At 34.4% G+C, this 23,012-nt stretch overlaps 1 protein-coding gene across 1 annotated transcript; it reads left to right on the top strand.

Annotated features, from left to right (window-relative positions):
- The first annotated feature begins 291 nt into the window (after positions 1 to 291).
- LOC120114217 lies at positions 292 to 1,884 on the top strand. Its single transcript, XM_039135191.1, has 2 exons — positions 292 to 888; positions 1,087 to 1,884. The coding sequence occupies exons 1-2, from the start codon at positions 292 to 294 to the stop codon at positions 1,882 to 1,884; spliced, it is 1,395 nt and encodes a 464-aa protein (XP_038991122.1).
- Positions 1,885 to 23,012: the final 21,128 nt, after the last annotated feature.

Genomic DNA, 23,012 nt, shown 5'->3' with positions numbered 1-23,012 from the left:
TAATTTATTTTTAAAATATTATTGATTAAAATACAATAACAAGATTAATTAAAATGAAGAAATAGTCCAATATTGTGCGTCTTGTGAGCTTCGACGCAAAGCATTGGCGGATCTTAAAGAGATTATGGATAAAGATGAAAGCTATTGGTTTCAGAGATCCCGTGTTACGTGGCTTAAAGATGGGGATTGTAATACTACGTTTTTCCATGCTAGAGCAAATGGGTGCCGTAAAAAGAACTGGATTGAGGGGTTGCAGAGTGATGGGGGGTTTGGTGTGATAAGTTGGAGGACATGTTTGATGTTGCTACGAGATACTTTTCCTCTCTCTTTTGCTCTTCTAAAACGGCTACCGATGAGGAGATTCTCCAAGCCATTGATCGATGCGTCTCTCCGAGTGAAAATAAGTTGCTTTGCCGAGAGTTCTCCGCCGAGGAGGTCACCAATGCCTTTTCTCAAGTTAATCCGTTGAAAGCGCCTGGCTTCGATGGACTTTCAGGTCATTTCTTTCGTTCGTTTTGGAATATTGTTGGTTGTGACTTTGTTAATCTTTGTCTTAGTCTTTTGAATGGTACGATGAATTTTAATTTTGTTAATCGTACCATTATTGTCCTTATTCCAAAGGTTAACAACCCTACTTTAATGAAGCAATTTAGACCGATTAGCTTATGCTCGATCATCTATAAAGTCGTGTCAAAAGTTATTGTTAATCGCCTTAAACCGTTGATGCATGCTTGTATTGCTGAAAACCAATGCGCTTTTGTCCTTGGTAGACGTATCTCTGACAATTTTTTAGTAGCTCATGAAATTTTCCATTATCTTAAGGGATCTAAAAATGGTCCTAATAAGGGAGCTGCCATTAAACTTGATATGGAGAAAGCGTATGATAGAGTAGAATAGGGTTTTTTGTTCGATGTTATGATGCGTATGGGTTTTAGTTGTCCTTTTATAAATCTTATTCGGAAGTGTATTTCGTCGGTCTCTTTTCAAGTTCGTATTAATGGAGTGTTATCTGACCCTTTTGTTCCTAAGAGGGGTCTCCGACAAGGAGATCCTTTATCTCTATATTTGTTCTTGTTTTGCACTCAGGGACTCTCTGCTTTATTACTTAAGGCCCAAAGGAGGAATGAGATTAAAGGAATTAGAGCGAGCATGAGAGGGTCACGGATTTGTCATTTGTTGTATACCGACGATAGCCTCTTGTTTGTGAAGAATTCGATGGTGGAGGTGTGCAAGATTAAGAGCATCTTGAACCAATATGAGAAGGCCTCGGGACAAAAAGTGAATTTTGAGAAATCAAGCATTTACTTTAGTCCTAATACCCCTACTTCAGATAGATTGAACTTCTTGAATGAGTTAGGTGTTGTTGAGGCCTCGGACCCGGGGAATTATCTTGGATTGCCGCTCATAGTTGAAAAAGGCAAACGTGCAGCTTTTAATTTTATCAGAGATAACACCGAGAAGAGGATTCAAGGATGGACCAAGCGACTATTATCTTTTGGAGGACGAGAAGTTTTCATCAAGTCGGTGGTTCAAGCTCTTCCAGCCTATGCAATGTCTTGTTATCTTCTCCTGGAGGGTGTTATCGAGGATATCAAGTCCCAAGCGCGATCATATTGGTGGTCTGGGAAACAGAATGCTAGAGGATGGGCTATGGTGGCTTGGGACAAGGTTTGCCGTCCCAAGAAATTTGGAGGGATGGGATTTAGAGATCTTAAATTGTTTAATTTTGCGCCCCTTGGAAATCAGATATGGAGACTTATCCAATATGACAATTCTTTGGCGTTTAAGGTACTCAAAGCTAAATACTTTCCTAACACTTCTTTTTTGAGGCGAAAGACATTCCTATGCGTGGGCAAGCATTGTGAAGGCCAAAGAGGCGCTTAAGGATGGTTTTTTCTAGAGAGTGGGCGTTGATAGTAAGGTTTCTATGTTATTAGACAAGTGGGGGGATTCTAAGCCTATTTCTTGGACAGACAGGTACTTGGATAATTTTGATCACCCGGTTGGAGTGGGGGAATTCATGATTCCAGGGAGTGCAAGGTGGGATGAGCATAAGATTAACAGAGTGCTTCTTGCGGAAGATGCATCCAGGGTCCTTAACACGCTTATTGCCCCAGTTCAAGCTGATCAAATGTTATGGAGCCATCACAGTTCGGGAAGGTATTCCGCAAAGTCGGGATATAACTGGTTAAAAATTCAAAACTCCCCTTTGGTGTTGGATGAAGGGATTTGGAATGCAGTGGCTAGGGCGAAAGTTCTTCCAAAGATTAAAATTTTCGGATGGAGATTGTGTCATGATGCTATTCCTTCAGGGTCAAAAATTAAACAAGCAAATCTGGGAGAAGGAATTTGTCCACTTTGTAATGGTGTGTTGGGATCGGCGTTGCATGCTCTAAAGGATTGCCCCAAATCGAAGACGGTTCTCATTTTGTCGGGGCTTCCTCACGAGGTGGTTGATTGGAATGGAGATTCTTGTCTTCGATGGATGTCCTTCGTGCGCTCCGTATTACATTCTGAAGGGTTTGATTTGTTTCTTGCGTTGCTTTGGAATTTATGGAATAGGCGTAACAAATTGGTTCATGACGGGGATTTCCAACCGGATAGAGAAGTTATTATTAATTCTTCTAACCTTATTGGAGATTATAAGGTCGCTATTAATTCCATTGGGTGTTCAGGTGATCTTATCAATACCCGTAGATCGCATATTTGGAGTAAGCCGACTCAGGATGGGGTTAAAATAAATGTGGATGGGGCCTTTTGCAAAAATACTAGAACAACGGCCATTGGAGTTGTGGCGAGGAAATCGCATGGAATGGTTCTAGGAGGAATGGCGAAGAAGATTGATCCTCCGTTTACGGCGGAATCCACTGAAGTAGTTGCGTTTACTGAGGGCATTCGTTTCGATTCTAAGAACGGTTGGAACAATGCTATTATTGAAAGAGATGCCATCTCGATTGTTTACAGGTTGACTAACCAGATTACGGAGAAGACCCAGGATATCTCTACAATTGGATTGTTGCTCAATGAGGCTAAACTGATGTTGGCTGACCTCCCTTCATTTAAGGTTTTTTATGTTAGTAGGGAAGCTAATAGAGTTGCTCATTCTTTAGCTCAATGGGCCTTATCGAACCATAATCCAGTTGAGTTTTTCTTGGATGAACCAGATTGTATTAAACTTCTTGTAATTGATGATGCTATTGGAATATAAGCATATTTTACCTTTAAAAAAAAACAATGTTAAACAAAGAGATTTCTAGTATAACACAATAGTCACCTGAATGCTAATATTTGTTCCATGGAAGGTTTCATAAAATCTTTTCGAATTATCTTCAAACAATATTCTAAGCCAAAAATATGGTACAAGAATGAGAACTTCAAATAACATGAATAGCATTATAAGCCATTTCAGCCGTAGAAGACCAGTACAACAAATTATTTGGCACAGCTAACCATATCAAAACTAGAAAACGTTTAAGCATCTAGAACAAAATAATCACAGTAAACTAGGGAGGAAACAAAAAACAACTTCTTATATTTCAAACAAAATAATCACAGTAAACCAAGAAAAATAATTGTGGCATAAAGTTTTATAAATTCAAATATATACCAATTCGAATTCACAGCAAACTTAAATATCAACGATCAAAGATTATCACCATAAAAAGATTAAAACTCCCCCCAAATTGTCAAATACAAAACCATAATTAACTTCAAAATTTCCCGACTAAAACAAACCTTACCAATTAGGATTCTAATAATCTCCCCTCAATAAAGTTTCAAAAATTCAACTTAAAGATCAACAATTCAACATATTACAACCCATGCATTGCAATTTTCCATCTAGCATTAGGGTTAAAATATTTGAAAGATTGCAACTTGATCGAACATGGGCAACAACGACCGCGATGGACATTCCTAGAAGAAGCGCAATGGAGTCAACGTCACGAACAGCAGGCTGCCGAACAAAACTAAATCGAACCCTAAGAGGCCGATGTTCAGATGACAAACGCGTTCCTTTATGAAAAGAAGAAACGGAGCAAGAAGACGATGAGGGCGCATCTTTATCAACAACTTTCTTTTTCTTCTTTCTGATGAAGGGTTTTGAAGGTATGGTGGACGAACAAGCACAAGTTCCGCTGGGTTGCCAAGAACTAGGGGAAGAAGAAGAAGAAGAGTCGGCGTCCATTGGGGAAAAAATAAAAGGTACGAAATTTTGAAAAAACTCACTGGCCTAATCATATTTGTAAAGTCAGAAACTGAAACGACGCCGTGAATACATTTGAATTTCCTCTAGAGTACGAGTCTATAGCGGCGTTTGTATACAAATTCCACTAAAGTATGAGTCTTTTGCGACGTTTGTTGAAAAAATATCATTATAGATTAACCCTATTACAGGTTTTGTATAAAAATGCCACTAGATGATCCCTATTGCGGCGTTTGTTGAAAAAATCTCACTATAGATGAACCCTATTATGGCGTTTGTATAAAAATGCCACTAAAGTACTACTTTATTGCGGCGTTTTTTGAAAAAAGCCACTATAAATGAACCCTATTACGGCATTTTTTATAAACGCCGCTAAAGTACTAATCTGTCACGGCGTTTGTTGAAAAAATGTCACTATGGGTGAACTTATTGTGGCGTTTGTATAAAAAGGCCACTAAAGTACTACTCTGTCACGGCGTTTACGCCGCTAAAGTTAGCATTTTGTGGCGTTTGGAATGTAAACACCGCTATATGTTCAAATTTAGTGACGTTTACTCTCAAAACATCGCTAAAAATGCCGCTGTAGAACAATTTTGTTGTAGCGTGTTGAAGTTTGCTATCTACTTCCTCATTAAAAAGCATGGAACTAGAAAGCATGAAGTTAGGATTTATATACCATGATAGATAGGATATTTTCTTTCAATTAATTGGTACTAACCATTTTATTTTTTTACTTATTTTCTATATATATACATTTTATTTTGCTCTAACTTGTTTATATTAATTTCTTTTGTTTGCATTACATTTGTATTGCTCAATACATTTCCAAATCATGCATTAAAACATCCATTCATTAAAATAATGATTTCGACCGAAGTGATCTTGGTTCTTACTTGTAGCAAGAACGCTTGGCACGACACAAAAAAATGTCTAAAGAAATTGAGGATAGGCTATCCAAATTTGAGATAGAGAAAAAAGAGACGCAGGAAAAATTGAGGAGTAAGTTGGCACAAATTGAAGCTAATATCACAATATATAAGATTGATCTACTGAACAAGATGAAAGAAATGTTTGGGAAGCATTTGACCGCTGGAAAGAGTCTTGATGAAAATCCCACATATCCTCTTGATGTTACACATGTTCACATTCCTGGGCACACCTCTGCGCATTAGGAAATCCAACCAACAGTCCACTTCACTGTTAAGAACCCATAATATCATGCTGGAGCTTTGTTCCCCATTGATTGTCCTATTGCTTATGGGTTAAAGCCAATTGAATTTTGTATTGATAATGAGATCTCTAACCTAAATGAATTAGTTGAGAAGAAAAAACTCATCCAACGATTGAAAAAATATAGAATATGTGATAAAATCTAGAGAGACTGCTGAGTCATTTTATGGGTTTGACGCCAAAGAGCTAAGTTTGGTCCCCGACCTGGTTTTCCCACCAAAGTTCAAGGTTCCAGATTTCGAGAAGTATAATGGGACCACATGCCCTTCATCTCATATCACCATGTATTGTCGTTGCATGACTGGCTATGTAAAGAATGAGGAGTTGTTGATCCACTGTTTTCAAGACAGTTTATCTAGACCTGCTTCCAAATGGTATAATCAACTAAAACGTACTCAAATATATTCTTAGAAAGACTTAGCTCAAGCCTTTTTGGATCAATACAAGCATATGGCTGATATGACCCCAGATCAAACAATGTTGCAAAACATGAATATGAAGTGAAATGAAAGCTTTCGACAATATTCACAACGATAGAGGAACGTTGCTTCTCAAGTGCATCCACCATTGATTGAAAGAGAGTTCACTACTCTATTCATTAGTACATTGAAATTTCCCTATATTAGTCACATGATAGGGGTTGTGACTAATAATTTCTCTGACATCGTCATGTGTGGAGAAATGATAGAGATAAATATTAAGAATGGCAAGATAAGAGGCTCCAACACTACTGACGTCGAGAGAGAAGCTGAGATCAATACAGTGAGGTATTATTCAACTAATCATGGGACCAAATCTTATAGAATGACCCAAGAGAAGGCTCATATCGATGACATTCCAATGATATGAAAAACTGCTCCCATTACTAGTTTAGCAGAATCTCGTGACTCCAGTTTAGTCTAAACCAAAAGAACCCGTATTTCCTGAAGGGTATGAATTTGATGCAATATGTAGCTACCACAAAGGAAGCTCGGGGTATACTACTGAGAATTGTGGGGTATTAAAGCGCAAGGTTCAGAATTTAATTGAATCAGGAGCATAGACATTTGAAGAATGATAAGGCAAGCCTAATAAACAAGTGGAAGTTGTTATCTACCACTGTAGAACTTTCTATTTTCAGCATCTTGTTTGATCATGTTTTTCTTGTTCATTTCTCCACCTTTTGTGATAAATAAATTTGTGTTGCTTTTATGGTTATGATCAAGGAATTGAGTTTTAATCTTGAAGTTTTTTAGTATCAAGTAAATTAAATATTCTTTTAATTTTTCAAGAGTCGTAGATCTTTGGCAAGTGGTAAAATTATATCTTCCATATCCCATCCAATGCCAATTACTTGATCCTTGCAAAAAAACAAATACTGACACTACAATTATCTGAGACTTTGAAGAAATGTCTCTACCCGTTTTTGAGACACCAAATCCAGATATTTACCTTCTCGGGTAGAGTTGATTGATTTATAACATTCCACCATATGCACGACTTCAAAAGTCACACATTTGTCCTTCCAGATATAAAACCATCATACTGGTAAAACTAAAAAACCTCAAAAGAACCAAACTTTCAATTATCCGTGAATCTTCCTATAAGAAGAGACGAGATGAGGCATCATGGACCAACTTATCGAAGAGAATTTTGAGTAATTAGGGCATGCTCGAAACAAGAAGAAAAAAATAAGGGGATTGATTTAAATAATTATATCATGTATTAATTACATTATTTTCATGTAAATAAAGTTAATCCTGAATATTCATCCCCCTGGGGATACCTCTTTTTACAAAGACTTCTGTGTATGAAATAATTTTTTCTTCTGATTCAACCCTAACTAAAGATTACCCTCCACAATAGGGGACACAGATGAAGGACATCTGCTCACATGAGTGAAGATCATCAATCCAGATGTCGCTACAGAAGTAAATCATGGTGAAATAAAGTGAGAAATATTAAGATACGACTAGGTAGATCAAATACAAAGTGCTTGAAGATCAATCCATTCAAGAATAACGAAAGAATTTCTGAAATGCAAGAAGAAAATGAGGTGCTCAAAGCAATTGGAGTCCTACACTCATTCATCAGGAAAAAAAAAAGAAGAAGAAAAAAAAACAAGAAAAAAATGAGAAATTGAATCAAGATGGGTGACTCATTGAGCCTCAAGATACAATGTTGATCAAGTGCAATCAGTTCAAAGATTCATATTCAACAAAAAATGCAAGAGAAATGCTGGAGATATAAGAAAATGAAAATAAACACAAAAATTGGCAGTCTAGAGGGATCCAGAAAAAGAAATGAGGAAAGGCAAGTAGCAAAGCAAATTCAAATCAAACAAGGCAAGATTGAAGGCATCATGGATTCAAGTCCATTTTAATCATACATGGATTTCTATGTGAAAGAGATCATCTTCAGATTTCATTCCACCTCTCAGGATTGATTTTTATTTGCAAAAATTGGGTTTTAAAATCTTTAATGCATGATATAAAGAATGATAAAAGGGGATTCAAGATGTAAAATTTCTAAATAACATCTTGAAACCAAAGGAGTATTCGAGTTAAAAACCTGAAAAGGTGGCTCGAATATCAAATGATGCAATAACGACATAAGAGGCAATCTTATGCTCTTGATGAAGCACCTCACATCCTAAAGACGTTCTTGAGATTCTGGAATCAAGAAATATCTCTATGAGATGAGTATAACAACCATTTCTTCAAGTTAATGGACGCTCAAAGAGACATATATGCTGGACCAACCTAAGAAACCTCACTTTACCAGAATCAACCTACACTTTAAATCAGTCAATAATTTTGACATTTGCCATATGACTATGATTTTTTTATTTAAAAGTGTAGTGGATTTACTTGATATTCATTAAACTCATGTTTTATGTTTTGATTCAATTGTGAACCTGTAATGGGTAATACTTTACCAAATTCTTTCATTATTCGATAAAGAAATGAGAAAAAACATTTTCAAACAGGACAGTCTCAAATGAGAAAGGTTCTTGAAGCAAGTTGTTGCCTATTCTACCTCTATTGTAGAAAAAGAATAAACGAGGCCAGAATGATGAAGCATTTCACATTCTTGAAAGAAAGTGATCCAAGAATCCAGAAACCTGGAGAACTAAATTTGCAACACTCTCTTGTGACATTAGCAACAACTTGATAAGAAGAAGATGATCACGTCATTTAGAAGATGCACATATCTCAGAACATGGAGATGTTGATTTGTAGTTTATTTGGGGAAGCTCTAGTGAGTCGAGGCGAATCCATCTTGTTCGGTGGTCTGAAGTGTATAAACCGACGGTTCAAGGTGGTATTGGTATTAAGAGTTTGCAAAATCAAAATGTGGGATTCCTTATAAAGCTTGGCTACCGGATGGTCAATCAGAGTGATCATCTTTGGGCGCTAGTTCTGCTTGGCAAATATAGAGTCCACGATCTTGTGCCAGATTCTTTAGCTTGATGTGGTGGCTCACGGGTTTGACAGGGTATTTGATGGTCTGGAATGAGTTCTAGAATAGAATCGTTTGGAATCTTGGGGATAGGGCTCACATCCAATTTTGGAGTGATCATTGGCTTGTTTCTCTCAGCCCTTTGTGGGAGTACTATATCAGGAATTACTTGCTAGAATTTGACTTTATACTGGTTCGCGACACGGTTCAACAAGATGGTCAGTGGCAGTGACATTATTTTCGTAGTGTGTTTCCCTCACGGTTCTTCTTCATTTTATGGTCGTTAAACCACCACCTACCTTGGGTGTAGCTAATATGGTGGGCTAGCGTTGGGATCCTTTGTGTCGTTTTTTCGTTCGCTTGGTGTATCATTTATTGGAGGTAACTCTACTGTCAGCGTTGACTCTGGGTGGAAGGTTCTTTCCTCCTTTAAAGGCCTTCCTCGAGTCAAGTCTTTCTTTGGTTGTTTTTTCATGGTAGGATCTTGATAAATGATGATAGGTATCAGTGTCATCTCATGCATAATGCTAGTTGTACAGTTTGTGATAGTGTCATTGAATCGTTGTCTCATGTTTTTTGTTCTTGTCTGGTTACTCAGAGTGTCTAGGACCAGCTCATTGATCCAAGACACATGCATGAGTTCCACACATTGGACTTCAGTGTATGGTTAATTAAGATCTTGACCAGCCCTGGTTATTTTCTAAAGAATGGGGATGTGAGGGAGGATCGGTTTGGGACCCTTCTATGGGCGTCGTGGAAGCAACGTAACCAAAACGTTTTTGAACCCGAGGTGTACAAACGCGGACCTTCTTGGACTGGAGTTCTAAATTAGTTGAGGCGGCGCGTGCGGCTGTTCATTTCCAGTTTGTTGGCACTTCTCAAAGCACTTGACCGACTGATAGGTCGGGTTCGTGGGTCACTCCAGACGTGGGGTGAATCAAGGTAAATATTAGTGGTGCTCATAAAGTAGACACGAGACTTGCAGCTTGTGGTGGGGTGTTGCGGGATCATACGAGGGCCTGGCTTATGAGATTTTTGAAGTCGGTGGGCATTTACATGGCGTGGGAGGTCGAATTATGAAGGATCATGGAAGGTCTTGAGCTAGCCTGGGACTTGGACCTCCGGTTCATCTGGATGGAAACCGACTGTCAGGAGATCATCTTGGCTCTGTCGTGTGGCATGGGTTTTCCTTTGCTGCAGCAAATACGGGGTCTCATTAAGAGAAGCTGGGAGCTTCAACTATCTTTTTCTCCTAGGGAGATGAATCGAGTCACGGATTGCATGGCTCGTCTGGTGTGTGGAGCTCCATTTGGTCTGCATGTCTTTGACGTTCCTCCTGCTGAAGCTTATCGTCCTTTCTACGAGGATAATGCTATTTTCACTACAGCACAATAGGTTTTTAGTGGCGCTTTTTAGTCCTATAGCGACTTTTTAAGCACCGCTAAAAACACTACCGCGCTAGGAAGAGCGCCGCAAGAAGTGCTGCTTAAAAGGTAGCGGCGTTTGTGAACCTGAATGCCGCAAAAGGTCGAGTTATATAGCGGTGTTTGTTCTTTCAAATGACGAAAAAGGTCAAGTTATATAGCAGTGTTTGTTCTTTCAAACGTTGCTATATGTTTTGATTTATAGTGGTGTTTTTGTTCACAAACTTCTTTAATTATCATGTCTTTAGTGGCCTTTTTAGTACAAATACCGCTAATTCTCTTGTCTATAGTGGTTTTTTTGCCACAAACTCCGCTAATTATGATGTCTTTAGTGGCGTTTTTTCCACAAACGTTGTTAATTCTCTTGTCTTTAGTGGTTTTTTTTGCAATAAACACTGCTAATTCTATTGTTTTTAGTGAAGTTTTTAATACAAAACACCGCTATATATTATGATTTGTAGTGGCATTTTTACCACAAAAGTCGTTATTTGCAAAAGGTTGGCATAGGCAGGTTTGATTGGGTTGCTCTTCATTGAACCCGTAAATTGTTGATCATCACTATGTTAATCATTAAACTTCCGTTAATGCTAATATAATATTCAAAGCTCTTTAAATAGTTTGATCTACCCTCAAACCAAAATTATTTGTCCCAAATGAAATTCTATCTGTTGCTAGCTTTATTAATTAAAAATAAGTCTTTTCATGTTCAATTTCAAATTTGCAATTGGACCTAAAAATGATAGCATTCAAAGATTTGGAACAAGAAAAATCCATGAATCACCAACATCAAATTATTGTCACAAATACAGCTTTTACTTAAACTTAAAGAGTCTCCAGGATAGAATAAATTGCTGACCAATTTGCATCTCCGGAATTAATTCTCCTGAAAGTTTGTTCTTTGCATCAGTTTCTTTGAGGTTTGACCTTAAAAACAGTGCAATCACTTGCATCAAGCATTTTTTCATGTTCTTAGCATTCAATAGGTAAACGGTAAACCATAGTTCAAAATTACAGTTAGATTAAAGGAAGTTCTTCTACTGATCAACTTACTTGGCCAACAGAGGATACCCCCTTATCTGTTCTGCCACATCTTGAGTGTTGTGAGTCCTTCTTGTCTCCAACTAAAACAATTATTTTCTCGAGAGCTTTGAAAATTTTAGACTGCATGAACGCTGGAGTTATATGAATATATCCGAGAAAGAAACTAACTGAATAATACACATCTAATACAAGTTCAAATATTATTATGATTTAAGAGTTAGTTTATTTTCTTCTCAAAAATATTTTTTAAAAAAGATTCAAATAAATCTTGCACTTGTCATTCATCAGCTGTAAATTTCCAAAATATCTTTAAGAACCATACCTTAAGAGTGGGATCCATTTGTTCTTCTGAAGCAAAACCATAAAACCTGTCATATAGCACCTGAAATTATAAGGCTTTGTTGCTTTCTACAGTCTTTACCAATTTATAAATTTTAATTTATTTTTAAAATATTATTGATTAAAATACAATAACAAGATTAATTAAAATGAAGAAATAGTCCAATATTGTGCGTCTTGTGAGCTTCGACGCAAAGCATTGGCGGATCTTAAAGAGATTATGGATAAAGATGAAAGCTATTGGTTTCAGAGATCCCGTGTTGTGTGGCTTAAAGATGGGGATCGTAATACTACGTTTTTCCATGCTAGAGCAAATGGGCGCCGTAAAAAGAATTGGATTGAGGGGTTGTAGAGTGATGGGGGGTTTGGTGTGATAAGTTGGAGGACATGTTTGATGTTGCTACGAGATACTTTTCCTCTCTCTTTTGCTCTTCTGAAACGGCTACCGATGAGGAGATTCTCCAAGCCATTGATCGATGCGTCTCTCTGAGTGAAAATAAGTTGCTTTGCCGAGAGTTCTCCGCCGAGGAGGTCACCAATGCCTTTTCTCAAGTTAATCCATTGAAAGTGCCTGGCTTCGATGGACTTTCAGGTCATTTCTTTCGTTCGTTTTGGAATATTATTGGTTGTGACTTTGTTAATCTTTGTCTTAGTCTTTTGAATGGTACGATGGATTTTAATTTTGTTAATCGTACCATTATTATCCTTATTCCAAAGGTTAACAGCCCTACTTTAATGAAGCAATTTAGACCGATTAGCTTATGCTTGGTCATCTATAAAGTCGTGTCAAAAGTTATTGTTAATCGCCTTAAACCGTTGATGCATGCTTGTATTGCTGAAAACCAATGCGCTTTTGTCCTTGGTAGACGTATCTCTGACAATTTTTTAGTAGCTCATGAAATTTTCCATTATCTTAAGGGATCTAAAAATGGTCCTAATAAGGGAGCTTCCATTAAACTTGATATGGAGAAAGCGTATGCTAGAGTAGAATGGGGTTTTTTGTTGGATGTTATGATGCGTATGGGTTTTAGTTGTCCTTTTGTAAATCTTATTCGGAAGTGTATTTCGTCGGTCTCTTTTGAAGTTCGTATTAATGGAGTGTTATCTGACCCTTTTGTTCCTAAGAGGGGTCTCCGACAAGGAGATCCTTTATCTCTATATTTGTTCTTGTTTTGCACTCAGGGACTCTCTGCTTTATTACTTAAGGCCCAAAGGAGGAATGAGATTAAAGGAATTAGAGCGAGCATGAGAGGGCCACGGATTTGTCATTTGTTGTATGCCGACGATAGCCTCTTGTTTGTGAAGAATTCGATGGTGGAGGTGTGCAAGATTAAGAGCATCTTGAACCAATATGAGAAGGCCTCGGGACTAAAAGTGAATTTTGTGAAATCAAGCATTTACTTTAGTCCTAATACCCCTGCTTCAGATAGATTGAACTTCTTGAATGAGTTAGGTGTTGTTGAGGCCTCGGACCCGGGGAATTATCTTGGATTGCCGCTCATAGTTGGAAAAGGCAAACGTGCAGCTTTTAATTTTATCAGAGATAACACCGAGAAGAGGATTCAAGGATGGACCAAGCGACTATTATCTTTTGGAGGACGAGAAGTTTTCATCAAGTCGGTGGTTCAAGCTCTTCCAGCCTATGCAATGTCTTGTTATCTTCTCCCGGAGGGTGTTATCGAGGATATCAAGTCCCAAGCGCGATCATATTGGTGGTCTGGGAAACAGAATGCTAGAGGATGGGCTATGGTGGCTTGGGACAAGGTTTGCCGTCCCAAGAAATTTGGAGGGATGGGATTTAGAGATCTTAAATTGTTTAATTTTGCGCCCATTGGAAATCAGATATGGAGACTTATCCAATATGACAATTCTTTGGCGTTTAAGGTACTCAAAGCTAAATACTTTCCTAACATTTCATTTTTTGAGGCGAAACTTGGCGAAAGACATTCCTATGCGTGGGTGAGCATTGTGAAGGCCAAAGATGCGCTTAGGGATGGTTTTTTTGGAGAGTGGGCATTGATAGTAAGGTTTCTATGTTCTTAGACAAGTGGGGGGATTCTAAGCCTATTTCTTGGACAGACAGGTACTTGGATAATTTTGATCACCCGGTTGGAGTGGGGGAATTCATGATTCCAGGGAGTGCAAGGTGGGATGAGCATAAGATTAACATAGTGCTTCTTGCGGAAGATGCATCCAGGGTCCTTAACACGCTTATTGCCCCAGTTCAAGCTGATCAAATGTTATGGAGCCATCACAGTTCGGGAAGGTATTCCGCAAAGTCGGGATATAACTGGTTAAAAATTCAAAACTCCCCTTTGGTGTTGGATGAAGGGATTTGGAATGCAGTGGCTAGGGCGAAAGTTCTTCCAAAGATTAAAATTTTCGGATGGAGATTGTGTCATGATGCTATTCCTTCAGGGTCAAAAATTAAACAAGCAAATCTGGGAGAAGGAATTTGTCCACTTTGTAATGGTGTGTTGGAATCGGCGTTGCATGCTCTAAAGGATTGCCCCAAATCGAAGACGGTTCTCGTTTTGTCGGGGCTTCCTCACGAGGTGGTTGATTGGAATGGAGATTCTTGTCTTCGATGGATGTCCTTCGTGCGCTCCGTATTACATTCTGAAGGGTTTGATTTGTTTCTTGCGTTGCTTTGGAATTTATGGAATAGGCGTAACAAATTGGTTCATGACGAGGATTTCCAACCGGATAGAGAAGTTATTATTAATTCTTCTAACCTTATTGGAGATTATAAGGTCGCTATTAATCCCATTGGGTGTTCAGGTGATCTTATCAATACCCGTAGATCGCGTATTTGGAGTAAGCCGACTCAGGATGGGGTTAAAATAAATGTGGATGGGGCCTTTTGCAAAAATAGTAGAACAGCGGCCATTGGAGTTGTGGCGAGGAATTCGCATGGAATGGTTCTAGGAGGAATGGCGAAGAAGGTTGATCCTCCGTTTACGGCGGAATCCACTGAAGCAGTTGCGTTTACTGAGGGCATTCGTTTCACTTCTGAGAACGGTTGGAACAATGCTATTATTGAAAGAGATGCCATCTCGATTGTTTACAGGTTGACTAACCAGATTACGGAGAAGACCCAGGATATCTCTACAATTGGATTGTTGCTCAATGAGGCTAAACTGATGTTGGCTGACCTCCCTTCATTTAAGGTTTTTTATGTTAGTAGGGAAGCTAATAGAGTTGCTCATTCTTTAGCTCAATGGGCCTTATCGAACCATAATCCAGTTGAGTTTTTCTTGGATGAACCAGATTGTATTAAACTTCTTGTAATTGATGATGCTATTGGAATATAAGCATTTTTTACCTTTAAAAAAAACAATGTTAAACAAAGAGATTTCTAGTATAACACAATAGTCACCTGAATGCTAATATTTGTTCCATGGAAGGTTTCATAAAATCTTTTCGAATTATCTTCAAACAATATTCTAAGCCAAAAATATGGTACAGGAATGAGAACTTCAAATAACATGAATAACATTATAAGCCATTTCAGCCGTAGAAGACCAATACAACACATTATTTGGCACAGCTAACCATATCAAAACTAGAAAACGTTTAAGCATCTAGAACAAAATAATCACAGTAAACTAGGGAGGAAACAAAAAACAACTTCTTATATTTCAAACAAAATAATCACAGTAAACCAAGAAAAATAATTGTGGCATAAAGTTTTATAAATTCAAATATATACCAATTCGAATTCACAGCAAACTTAAATATCAACGATCAAAGATTATCACCATAAAAAGATTAAAACTCCCCCCAAATTGTCAAATACAAAACCATAATTAACTTCAAAATTTCCCGACTAAAACAAACCTTACCAATTAGGATTCTAATAATCTCCCCTCAATAAAGTTTCAAAAATTCAACTTAAAGATCAACAATTCAACATATTACAACCCATGCATTGCAATTTTCCATCTAGCATTAGGGTTAAAATATTTGAAAGATTGCAACTTGATCGAACATGGGCAACAACGACCGCGATGGACATTCCTAGAAGAAGCGCAATGGAGTCAACGTCACGAACAGCAGGCTGCCGAACAAAACTGAATCGAACCCTAAGAGGCCGATGTTCAGATGACAAACGCGTTCCTTTATGAAAAGAAGAAACGGAGCAAGAAGACGATGAGGGCGCATCTTTATCAACAACTTTCTTTTTCTTCTTTCTGATGAAGGGTTTTGAAGGTATGGTGGACGAACAAGCAGAAGTTCCGCTGGGTTGCCAAGAACTAGGGGAAGAAGAAGAAGAAGAGTCGGCGTCCATTGGGGAAAAAATAAAAGGTACGAAATTTTGAAAAAACTCACTGGCCTAATCATATTTGTAAAGTCATAAACTGAAACGACGCCGTGAATACATTTGAATTTCCTCTAGAGTACGAGTCTATAGCGGCGTTTGTATACAAATGCCACTAAAGTACGAGTCTTTTGCGACGTTTGTTGATAAAAATATCATTATAGATTAACCCTATTGCAGCTTTTGTATAAAAATGCCACTAGATGAACCCTATTGCGGCGTTTGTTGAAAAAATCTCACTATAGATGAACCCTATTACGGTGTTTGTATAAAAACGCCGCTAAAGTACTACTTTATTGCGGCGTTTGTTGAAAAAAGCCACTATAAATGAACCCTATTACGGCATTTTTTATAAACGCCGCTAAAGTACTAATCTGTCACGGCGTTTGTTGAAAAAATGTCACTATGGGTGAACTTATTGTGGCGTTTGTATAAAAAGGCCACTAAAGTACTACTCTGTCGCGACGTTTACGCCGCTAAAGTTAGCATTTTGTGGTGTTTGGAATGTAAACACCGCTATATGTTTAAATTTAGTAACGTTTACTCTCAAAACATCGCTAAAAATGCCGCTGTAGAACAATTTTGTTGTAGCGTGTTGAAGTTTGCTATCTACTTCCTCATTAAAAAAACAATATATTAATATTTTAACATAAAATGTTTAATTTTCAAATGTATATAAACCAAATATTTTTTATAATAAAGAAATTAAAGTATTTTTTTAATATAATAAAAAACTTATCGGAAAAACTTTTCACTTGTTCGGAGAATAACAAAAATCTTACAATTATTATGTTAGGTATTGGTAAAAATAAAAAATAAAAAGTGGGAATCTTGGATTGGCTAGAAATAGTGATTAAGCAAATCAAATTAATATTTACTTATATAATTAAACATTTTATTGGGGGTGATTTGTGACGATGACAGATTTTCTACTACGTTCAAGAAGGAAACGTTTAAAATATTTTACCATGCACGATGGGGATAGGACCTAGTATTTTGATAATAAGATTTGAAGCTACTTTTCTCGTGAGAGTGCTAGATTGAGGTCTTTTCATGAACATTTTTGGTAAGCTTTTCATGTTACATTTACTAATTCAATGTCCTAATTCATTTATCATTTGGTGGGGTGGGTATGGGGTAATTAGGCCGGAAAATTATTTCATATAATGATATAAATCTCATAATTTGGTAACTATAGTCCAGGGATTGATGCACTAAGTCCCTAAGGGTTAAGTTCATTCTTATTATTTAGGGAAAAAGTGAAATTTAGTTTAATATGTCAAAAAAATGGGGAAAAAATAAAAAAAATTGCATACCCATTATTTTTAAGAAAAAAATTAAAATTTTTGACTCATTCTTAAATTTTTGGATCTGTCACTGCTATAGTCATAGGTAATTTGTAATAATATGGTATAGTTTAGATTTTTGAAGGCTTTTTGCTACTTATATAAGCAATATGATCTATTTACTGACGGTTTGTAACGTTTGGAATTGAAATACTTTTAATGCTAATTTTAATTATATGAATATTTATCTTCACTATTCAACTTATAAATAATAGACAATTATTTTCTTATGAGATCATCCCAAATAAAATATTTATTTTGAAACACTAGTCTTTCACTTTGTTTTTCATAGATACACCTTTAGTTTTTTTTTTTTTTTTGCAGTTTTGTCAGAAAATAACAGTATCATCAAAGTTCGTTCTAATTTTCGGGTTTACGAATTTTTGGAGATACTTGTTAATCTCATGAGACGTTTCGTCCGTTGTAGTGATTACACAATGACGAATTCACAAGCAAAACATTTTCTTTGAAACTCTCTCCTTCCGCTTTGTTTTTCATAAACATTTCTAAAGTTTTGATGAGTTTGTTGCAATGATCTTTTAATTGCACGAGGAGTGATTGATTCTTAATCAATCCAACAATACTTCAATGCCCGGATGAATTTTGTGTTAAGGGAGAGTTTGTTACATTTTTTAGCTCAAACTCTAGTTGGTAATCAAGTTAAATTTTATTATAATTTTAGTTATTAAAGATTACTTAATGGTCAAACTTAGTTAAATATTCTTACAGGATAAGAATTTTTGGTGATGAAATTGATATTCTCAATAAGTATAAAGACTCGAGATTAATTAATTTCTAACTAGAGACTCAAATAATCTTTTAGACATACAAATGGAATACCATCGAATATCAAACTAATATATTTCCTCTTTAAGGGCGATCATATATAAATTACATAAGTTGAAATCAAAATTGCTTTATTTTTTTAAAAGAAATTAAAATAAGAAATTAGAGGGTTTATTTTTTTTAAAGAAAATAAATAAGAAAGCAATTAATGTAAACCTTTCTTTTTCTTTCTCTTGATTTCCTTATATAGTTTCCATCTAAACATAATATTAGTTAAAGGGTAGTTATGTTGTATGATGGCCTTAATATAATGTTAATGAAAGGTCCTACTATAAATGTTAATATTTTTTTAACATTTCAGGTAAAGTGCTATCTAAACATTATTTTTTTATCAGAAATGTTAATTTCGCTACCTAATTTTCGGTAGAAAAAATAATATTTTAGGTAGTGCCCAATATTAACATTTCTGGTATAAAAAATAATGTTTTAGGTAGTGTTTTACCGGAAATGTTAAACATTTTATGTAGTGCCTAATATTAACATTTTCGGTAGAAAAAAAAATAATGTTTTAGGTAACGTTTTACCGAAAATATTTAAAAAATATTAACATTTCTAGTAGCGTATTTCTTTAGTCATACTATCGTACCTTAGACATCCCCTTAGTTAAATATTTGGATGTAGGGCACAAGGTATCTTTGAAGTTTTGACCAATAACTTGTAGGGAACTATTCCATTTCATAATATGGATGAATCTAGACTCCTTTTGGGTAAAGATGTTGATGTAATTTACTATTTCCCTGTTCTTTCCTTCTCATGATTCTAAATGCGTGAACCCCTAGCTAGTTACTAATTAAATGGCCTATACACAACAAAAGAAAATACTGTTCACTTTCGTGTAAAATCTAAGTTTTAGCCAAAAGGAGTAAATTAAGTTAATTTGAAATTAATGTGGTGTAGTTTTCCCTTTTTTACCATGTGTTGATTCCCTTTATGTATTTTAATTTTGGGATATGTTAATATATTTTTCAATAGTAGCATGTGATTTTAAGATAATATTTATTTAGAATACTTTTTAGTCATTGATAACGTATATATCTTGCTGACACAACTGTTCGGACTGAATACATCCAAATAGAAAAATACTTATTTTTACGGTTGTAAATTTGCATATATATTTCTTTTAATATTAGTGTAGTAGTTGAAATCCCATTGGTCGTTGTTTGATAGTATAATTTATGAACCCTTAGGTCAATGGTTTCTAAACCCAACATATAAGTTATTATTTATAGACCATATGTTCAAAGAAAAAGATGAACAATTTTTATAAAACTCCTTTAAAAAATGAGATTCGAATCTAAAATATATTACAAGACAATTCACTCGAGCACGCATGTATATGTAAAATAACGTTTTTTTCCGTAGACTTTATGTATTTTTGTTTGCTTTCGACTAGTTTAGGCGTGGGTGAGAAGTGTCCTTGGTTTTTCTAAAATGACTTTTAGCTTAATTATAATTACTTTTAAAAGGTGAATTTAATCCTATTTTTTAAAAATCAAATTCGTCAGTATCATGGTAATGTGGAAGATGCATGACTGGTAGAGTATGGAAACATGAAATGACATTTTTCCGCATCAAGTTGGAAAAGAGTTATACTTTTCACTCACTAGCTTTTAAGTTCCGATATTGGACTTTCGGTTCCCTTGCTTGACATCAATCAAACTTATGTGGTCTCTTTTTTTTTAATTATTTGATAATAGATGCTTATATCTTCGATAATTAAGATGTTCGAATTCGAGATCTCGAGGGATAATAAATTCCTTAACTACCGAGGTCGCGTGGTTTGTGTTATATTGACTTTTTGAATAATTACTAGGTGAAGAATATAATGTATTCTTAATATGTGATTAATTCATTATTTTGAAGTTATAAGTATAATTAGGAGTATGATATAATAATACGTATTAACATAATTATCATGATAACTAATCATTATTAAATATAAATGTATTGATAATTGAAGCATATTTGAATAATAATTATATATGATAAGACTTAAACTAAAATAAAATATTAATTGGGAATCATATTAATGTTTACATTTTAATAAAACATCAAAATTTCTAAAACATCGCCTACATGAAAAGAAAAAAAAAACCTTGTTTATATTAAAATTTTAGATTGTATGAATGCAATTAAGGATGATTCCGAGCATTGCTGAGCATTACTAACGATGAATATCGTTAAGTATCATTAATTTAATTTATAAAAATTTAAAATTTTAAAAGACTCAATGTATAATTATAAATTAGTTAAAAAATTATAGGTAAATTGTTTAAAATAAAATATTAATTACATTTTTTTCATAATTTTATTTAAAAACAAAAAATTATAATTTACCTTTTAAAAATTTATAATTTTTTTTAAAAATTTTAAAATTTAAAGGTAAATTATAACTTTTTTATTATTAAAAAAATATTATAGAAAATTATGTAATTAATATTTTATTTTAAATAATTTACCTTTGAATTTTTAATTAATTTATAATTATACATTGAGTCCTTAATTTTTTATAAATTAAATTTATGATGTCCAACGATGCTCATCGTTAGTAGTATTTAACGGTACTCATCATTAGCAGTGCTTGACATTATTCGTCAAGCATTTTAGAATTTTCCATTGATTAAATTTTTAAATGTTAATATTAAAATGGAATTCCTTAATAGTTTATTGATTTATATACAAGGAAGTGTCCCCCCTTTTTTTTTTTTTGAAATTAGGAAGTGTCCATATTACAATGATCGGTAATTTTTTTTATATAAATTCATGTTGCAAAACCCTAGCGTCTTTTCTTCTCTCCCTACAGCAGTTGTTTTCCCTTTTTTTTTTTTCTTATTTTGATTTGATAAGCAACGGTATAAATATTAGTGTTACCATTTCACCATCAATATTCTTTGTTTCTCATTTATTTTCTTATATGCATACCTATATTTCTTTGTATTTTTTTGTTTTTAATAATTTTATTTTTATAACACATTTTTCTCTGTATTTATAATATGTTTTTTTACTTCCATGATATATTTTTAATCGTTTGATCGTGTTTTAAGGTTAGATTTGTTATCACTTCGACTGATCAAGATTACTTTTATTTGTTATCCTATTGATCTTTCTTACTTTAGACCATCAGGTTGAATTTGGATATACGGTTTGTGTCCGTAGACAATTTTTTCACAATATTCGATTATGATTTACTGTTTTCGATGGTCTTTCACTAGGTTAATCACTTATTCTAGTTCGTTTGCCAATACAATCAGATCTGTTTATATTTGTATTTTGTTAAGTGGATAGTTTATTGTATTAATGGTCGTAAAAATATTATAATTATGTGCTTAGTTTTCAAACTTAATTATACTTTTAAATATTCTCTTTTTAATAAAATTAAAAACTCTGTTTACATAAAGAAAAAACATTTTGATATTAAAAGCATGATCAACGTTTTCTAGTTTTTCTTTTCTTTCTTTATTCTCGAAATTATGGTGGTTGTAATTGTAGCATCTTCCTTTTATAAATTTGTTTTCTTTAGTTCAAACATTAAATTTTGGGTAAACTACACGGGTGACCACTTAATTATGATCGAAAATTATTTTGACCACCGATGTTTTAATTTGATCAAGTAGACAATCCAACTATCTAAATGATTCAATCAAGCCACCCGCCGTTAATAATTAGGGGGCGTTTGGATAGGGGAATGTGGGATTCCCCCGGGAATGGAATCCACATTCCCCCGTTTGGTTTGGCCGGGAATGTCATTCCCGGTAATGTTTTATTACCAATAGTGGATTTTTTGGATATATTACCGGGAATATCATTACCTCACTTCCCTTAGGTATTGTAACATTACCGACTTTTTGGACTAAAATGCCCTTAAATTTTATTTTATTTTCAAAAATATCATTCTTCTGTCATTGAATAATAAAAATTCTACGAAGGTTAAATTACAAATTTATCCTTAATTTATTTTAGATTTACAAAAAAAGTCTATAATTAAAATTTTATATGAAGTTCAGGGGTTAAAATAAAATTTTACCCTTTCATTAAACCTTTTTTATATTTTTTATTTTGTAAAAAAATTATATAAATATTATGAATTTAATTTTTTAAAGAAAATATATAACAACTTGTAATATTATACAAATATATAATAAGGACAATTTGGTCAAATATAAATTCTAATAATCTTTTATTCCTTTAACCAAACACGGTAATCTTACATTCCTGCTAAACCAACCAAACACAAAATATAACATTCCCAGTAATCTTATTCCCTGGTAATCTTTTATTCCCATTGGTAATCTTACATCCCGTGAACCAAACGCACCCTTAACGGAATATGTGATGTGGCAGTTAAAAATATTTTGGTATAATTACACAATCGATAAATGTTACTTATATATTCTTTCAATTTGTTCCTCAAATAAATTAAAATAATGACACGTGTCATCATTCGATTGAAAAACTATTTTTTTTAATTTAATAGATTTACTTTCTTCCAATCAAAGGACGGAGGGATTTGAACTATAGACCTCTTAGTTGGGGGTAGAAAGCACCAAATCATTGGGCCAAGGCATACACTTGGTTACATTTGTACAACAAATAATATATATTTTGCATCTTAGTAAGATTTTTTTTATACAGAAAATAATATAATTAATAAATAAAAATTAAGAATATTTTTTACATTAATAAAAAATACAAATAATATTTTATATATTTGTATTATATTAATAAATATATATTAATAAATTATAAAATATTCTATATTAACAAAAAATATTAATATGTTTTATATATCGTATTATATTAATAAATATATGTTTATTATA

This window comes from Hibiscus syriacus, unplaced genomic scaffold, assembly GCF_006381635.1.
Source record: "Hibiscus syriacus cultivar Baekdansim isolate YM2019G1 unplaced genomic scaffold, ASM638163v2 tig00110221_pilon, whole genome shotgun sequence".
Lineage (NCBI taxonomy): Eukaryota > Viridiplantae > Streptophyta > Magnoliopsida > Malvales > Malvaceae > Hibiscus > Hibiscus syriacus.
This window is presented reverse-complemented; position numbering and strand designations above follow the sequence as displayed.

Bases quoted from the DNA above. Each gene is read 5' to 3' on its own strand.
- LOC120114217 (XM_039135191.1), top strand. From the start codon at position 292: ATGTTTGATGTTGCTACGAGATACTTTTCCTCTCTCTTTTGCTCTTCT. The intron at 889-1,086 runs GTAGAATAGGGT...TTTTGCACTCAG, and splicing joins TGGAGAAAGCGTATGATAGA to GGACTCTCTGCTTTATTACT.